Genomic DNA, 6117 nt, shown 5'->3' on the forward strand with positions numbered 1-6117 from the left:
GAGAGAGAGAGAGAGAGAGAGAGAGAGAGAGAGAGAGAGCGAGAGAGCGAGCCTGATGGAACTTCACCCTTCCAAGCTCCTCAGGCTCTGCTGTGTCTTCACTGGCACAATCCTGAAGCTTGAGCTCCCCAATCACTTCATGCTTTGGGACAGCGGTCAACTCAGAAGCCTTGAGTAACTTCACAGATCCTGTTCTGGCTCAGTGAATACCAAGCAATTACTTCTCTTACCACTATAACTGCTGACATAACACAGTAATGTGAAGTCATATGAAGTCAAAATAAAGAAAGAGCCTTGTAAGAAGGTATCCCCTTGACAGTGAAAAGATAGTGTGACTAATAGGGGGAAAGTATTATACATTAATCAAGAAATTAAAAAAAGGTTTAATAGTTTACTATGTACCAGTACTGCCTAATGCATTGAAGATACAAAGACAAAAATAAAACAATGCCTGCCTTCAAAATTCATACATCCTTTTAGGGGAGGAGGCAATATCTACACATTCAGGAATATACAAAATAGGCATTTGCAAAATAAATATAAGTTCACAGGAATGGGGAACTGGGGATCAGGAAAAGTCTCATATAGGATGTGGCAAAAGAGAAAATCTTACCAAACAGGCCCTCTTTTGATAGTGGAAAAAGATACTGCTTACTAATAGGAGAAGGGGTATTATATATTAATTAATTTAGTCAACAGATAAGTAACTAAGTAAACAACCATATAAAACCCTTACCATATGACTAGTACCATGCTAGGTGCTAAGTAGTAATACAAAGATGAAAATGACAAAATTCCTTGCCCTCAAAGAAGTTACAGCTGAGTAAAAAGAAGTGATATGTATACAAATAATTGATATATAAGTTAGAATGATAAAAGGACATTTAGAAAGGATATTGATAAGCTGAAGAACATCCAAAAGAAGGTAACCAAGATCATCAAGAGCCTTGAGGCCATTCTATGTGAATACAGCTGAAGCACATGGAGGTGTTTAGCATGGAGAAGATGAAATGTATTGGGGACACCACAGCTTTGTTCAAGAATTTGAAAGTCTGTGATTCTGAAGAGGAAAAGACTAGTTCAGTTTGGCCCCAGAAAACAAAACCATAAGCAATGGGTAGAAATTGCAATGAGGGGCAACTAGGTAGCACAGTGAATAGAGCACTGGTCCTGGAGTCAGGAGGACCTGAGTTCAAATCTAGCCTCAGACACTTGACACATATACTAGCTGCATGACCTTGGGCAAGTCACTTAACCCCAATTGCCCTGCCTCCCCCCCCCCCAAAAAAAAGAAAAAAAAAAGAAATTGTAATGAGGAAAATCTGGGCCTGGTTCAAGGAAGAATTTCCCAGAAATTAGAATTACTCCAGTTGATTTCTTCTCACTGGAGCCTTTCAAGAAACTGCTAGATGACTACCAGTCAGGGGAAAAGTTGTAGATAGAGGAAAGTCTTACTCAAGAATGGGTTGATGAGATGGCCTTTGAGGTCCCCTTCAGCTCCAAAATCCTGAGATTCCATGACAACGAAATCAACAGTTGAGTCAGCAGCATGATATGGCAGCCAAAAACCTAATGTGATCTAATTCTTCATGAGGGAAGGTAGGTGACAGTTATGTTGTACTTTGCCTTGGTCACACTAAATCCAGAGTATTATCTTGAGTTCTGGGCACCACCACATTCTAGAGAGAACTGGAGAGTTCTGGAGAAGGGTAAACAGAATGCTAAAAACCCTCAAGAATATGTGCAATAAAACTGTTGGTTAAAAAAAATTGGGGATGTTTATCCTGCATAAGAGAAGACTTACAAGGAATGTGATATTTGTCTTCCAACAGAGAACTCCAGTTTTCTTATACTTTACTCCCCTCCATGTAGTCTTAGATCCAGTGACTCAGGTCTTTTTGCTGTCCCTCCTACATGACAATCTTTTTTCTGACTTTATTTTCACTGATGGTCTTCCATGTCTGGAACTCTCCCTCACCATCTCTGCCTTCTGGCTTTCCTGGCTTCCTTAAGGTCTCAAAAATCCCATCTGCAAGAAACCTTTCCCAGCAATCTTTTTCTTCTTTTTACTTTTCTTTCTTTCTTTCTTTTTTAATTAAATTGTTTGTTTCCTTTTAGTTTACAGGATTCAATTCCACAATTCCTTGAGTATCACATTTTGTCCCCCTCTCCACCATGGCAGCATATAGTCAAGTACAGGATCTGTAAATACTTTCCCATTATACATTAGTCAGGTTATAAAGATGGATTGTATCAGATGGAATGAAAAATGGTAAAGAGGACATAAAACCAAATAGAGAAGGAAAAAGATCAGGTATTTTGCTTCCACCTGGATATAAACTCAGTTCTTTCTAGTTCTTTCTCTGGATGCACATATTTCTCTCCATCATGAGTCTTTTGGGATTGACTTATATCACTGCATTGCTGAGAGGAGTCCAGTCTATCAAAGCTGGTCATCACACATACATTGTGTTTGTAATTGTGTACAAATTTCTCCTGGTTCTACTCTTCTCACTCAGCATCAGTTCGTATAAGCCTCTCCAGGTAAATATGAAGACCGTCTGCTCCTCGTTTCTTATAGCACAATAGTATTCCATAACATGCATATACCACAACTTGTTCAGCCATTCCCCAATTGATGGACACCCCCTTAATTTCCAATTCTTTGCCACCACAAAAAGAGCTGCTATAAACATTTTTTGTATATATGGGTCTTTTTCCCACTTCCATGATCTCTTTGGGATATAACCCTAGGAGTGGTATTGCTGGATCAAAGTGTATGAAAGTATTTATAGCCCTTTGGGCATAATTCCAGATTGCTCTACAGAAAGGCTTCCCAGCAATCTTTAATGTTAGTATCTTCCCTCCAAGATTATCTCCAATCTGCCCAGTATATATCTTATTTGCACATAGTTGTTTGCATATTGTCTCCAGCCATTAGACTGTGAGCTCCCTGAGGGCAGAGACTGCTTTTGACTTTCTTTGTAGCCTCAGTATTTAGCAAAGTGCCTGACACTGAGTAGGCACTGAGTAAATGCATGTTGACTGGACTTGAAGTCTTTCAAGAACTGTCATGTATAAGAAAGATTAGACTAATTTTGCAGAAAGGCAAAGTTAGAAACATGTAAAGTCTTGCTTATCCCTTGAATGTTTACCATTTCAGGAAATACTAGTTTGATTTTTCAATCTATAAAAATATTCTACTAAGCCTATTTTTCTATATTGTTGCAAAAGTATCAAATTTCCTATGGCAGATTCCATCCTCAATTGCAATTTTTCTGGGCAATCGCCTCCGCTGTGTTGATGTAACAGCAAACCTCCAACAATTCAAAATTATACTGGAAAGGACCTTATATGCCAACTAATTCATTTTGCAGATGAGGAAAATGAAGCCTAGGGAGGTAATGATTTACCCAAGGTCACATAGGTATTGTCAAAGACAGGATTTGAATCCAAGATCTCCAATTCCAGAGTCATTGTTTTTCCATTGTACCAAGTTGTGATATATTGAGCTACAGGATACTGCATTCTCTCACAATGACTTTTCGACTATCTTTGAAATGTTCTTTCTGTCCTTCCTTTCTGCCTCCCCCCCCCCCAAATAAGCTGGGAAAATTGAACTGGCTCCCACAGTTTAAAGCAGTGATTCCTGCAATTTCCATTTTTTTTTTCCATCTGGCAAAGACTTAACTGAGTGCAAAACAAAGAAAACATATTAAAATCCAACCATATCTGCCACCTATCTCACCCAGTTGTAAAATAACAACAAAAGTTGCTCTTAATGAGAACATGAGTGATATGTTGTCATTAAAAATGTACAATACCAAATTGTTATGTTAAAAATGGACTAGAAGAGGGCAGAACACAGACCTGCAGCAGTCACAGGTCACCTGATCTGTGATCTTAGATCACAAGGTACAATGCAATCTGCTTAATGGAATCTTGGTTCAGTAAACTTGGTTCATTAAATAGGTAGAACAGTGGTTCCTGACCTGAGGTCCATAAACTTAAAAAAAAGATATTTTGATTGTATTTCAATAAAACTTATTTTCTTTGTAATCCTATGTATTTTATTTTATGCAATTAAAAACATTATTCTAATTTTTTCACTTTAATTTTCTTGCTTTTTGCAATATGGCTAATATGGGAAAATGTTTTGCATGATTTCACATGTATAATTGATATCATATTGCTTACCTTCTCAGTGGGTGGGAGAAGGACTTGAAAAGGGAGAGAACTTGGTACTCAATTTTTTTTTAATGTTAAAAGTAATTTTTTTTAAAAGAAAAAAACTTTTTGGGAAGAACTAAATCATAGGTTTCACTAGACTGAGAAAGGGGTCAACGTCGGAAAGTGGGTTAGTCACCCCGGAACTAGAGAAATTCCCCAAGCAAGAAAGGCATTAAAAAATCAACCTTTGCCACTCAGGCCTCCCTTTCAGTATTTTGGTTTGGGGGAGCAGAAGGAGGGACTTTGGGAAGGGGGGAAGCTGGAATAAAGCCTGACCAGATAAAGGAGTGGAACGCATATAAATTACAAGGCCTCTCGCCTCCCAAGGTGGTAGGAACACGGTCCACCAAGGATCCTTCTTTGACAGCTGGGAGAGCCAATGGATAGGAAGACTTTTTGACCAACGCTGACCAAGCCCCAGAGAAGAGGCGGAGTCTCTGCTGGTGCGGCCACCCCGCACCTCCCCACCTCCCACCCCGCAACACACGCTATGAGGGGAGAAAGAAGAGGGGAGGATAATTTGCTATTCCCCAAAGCCTCCATAAAGGGAACAAACTCCAAGGTCAGAAATGTGCAGAGGCAGTATTCCCTACGAGAGGGCCCACCCAAGTAGTTAACTGAAGGGCAGAGCTTTAAAGCCAAGAAATCTAGGGGTTTAAAGGGATGAAGGGGGCATCTTTTTCTCTGACTCAAGCCACTAGGGGGTGCTACAATGCAAAAAAAAAAAAAAACTTTGGTTGAGGCGAGAACTCTACTAGCTAATCTTGTCCTATCGGGGCCGCCGTAGGAATCCTCTTTGGGAAATAAACTGTGGCTCTGGGATCTCGCGAGGAGAACAGCGTTCTAAGCTCGTCACCTTCCACATCACCGCAGCTTCGCTTCCCGGTTTCCTCAAATACACACCTCTTCCTCCTCCCCATTTCCACTTCCTCCTTCCCTCCGGAGCCCGGGAGGTGGCGCTGTCTCGGGCGCTGCCGCTACCACCACCACTACTACCACCACCGCAGTGATTTCCCGTCAGGCAGTGCGGCGCCGGCCTCCGGAGCCAGCGAGTGCCACGTCCTAAGTGAGGCCCAGGCCTTGCGCGGGCCCGGGAGGCGGGGAGCTGCGCGGAGAAGGTGCGGCTGACCCTCGTCCTGTGCCTGCCACCGCCATGGGCTCTTCGCAGAGCGTCGAGATCCCCGGCGGAGGCACCGAAGGCTACCACGTTCTGCGGGTAAGGCTGCGGCCCAAGGACCTGAGCGACGCGTGCGGGTCCGGGTCTGGGTCGGGGTCGTGTCGGAATGTGCAGAGCGGGGAGGGAGCGCAGACACACCCACCCCTCCTGGGAGACCCTGGGTTCGAGGAGGAGGCGGAGGCGGCGGCGGCCCCCTGCCCGGCTTCTCGGAGAAGAGCCGCCTCCCTGTCTCCTGAGTCCAGGGTCGAGGCTGGAGCGAGGAGGCAGCCCTGTGCACCCCCCGGGGCGCCGGGGGCGGGGGCCGCCCGCCGCCCGGAGCTTCTCCCTGCTCTTGGCCAGAGCCTGTATCTTCCCGGCTCCTCTGGTTTACTGGACTGGCGTGCGGGCCCAGAAGAGTGCAGAGCACTCTGCAGGGGACCGTGGTGGCGCCGGCGTTGGAGCCTTTCGAGTAATACACTCGAGTCCCACACACCCCGGGCAGGCTAGATTCGGTTGGGCTGTCACCTCCTGTCCCCGAGGAAAGAAGGGCCGGTGTCTGCTCACTCTGGCATCGCAGGATGCTAAAAGAAAGTAAGAGGGCATGGAATAGGCGCACCTGGTGAACGTGCACCTTCAACCCATAGACTTCTCTATCCCGTGATTCTTTTCAATTCTATTCCCGAATGTTAGTTTGCTTTTTTTTTAAAGGCTTTCATAACATGCTGTACCCC

At 43.8% G+C, this 6117-nt stretch overlaps 1 protein-coding gene and 1 long non-coding RNA gene across 2 annotated transcripts in view; one reads left to right on the forward strand and one right to left on the reverse strand.

Annotated features, from left to right (window-relative positions):
- Window positions 1-5253, reverse strand: part of LOC138155102 (uncharacterized) — a 16452-nt gene extending 11199 nt beyond the window's left edge. The window contains exon 1 of the long non-coding RNA XR_011166761.1: window positions 5134-5253. This is a non-coding gene — a long non-coding RNA (uncharacterized lncRNA). The remainder of the gene's footprint in view (window positions 1-5133) is intronic.
- Window positions 5231-6117, forward strand: part of GORASP2 (golgi reassembly stacking protein 2) — a 47336-nt gene continuing 46449 nt past the window's right edge. The window contains exon 1 of the mRNA XM_069080154.1: window positions 5231-5446. Within this exon, the coding sequence (XP_068936255.1) occupies window positions 5384-5446 (63 nt within the window). The 5' untranslated portion in view covers window positions 5231-5383. The remainder of the gene's footprint in view (window positions 5447-6117) is intronic.

The sequence above is a fragment of the Petaurus breviceps genome, unplaced genomic scaffold (assembly GCF_028583685.1).
Source record: "Petaurus breviceps papuanus isolate PSGF00001 unplaced genomic scaffold, PetGlider_PUasm1.0 91133, whole genome shotgun sequence".
Taxonomy (NCBI): Eukaryota; Metazoa; Chordata; class Mammalia; order Diprotodontia; family Petauridae; genus Petaurus; species Petaurus breviceps.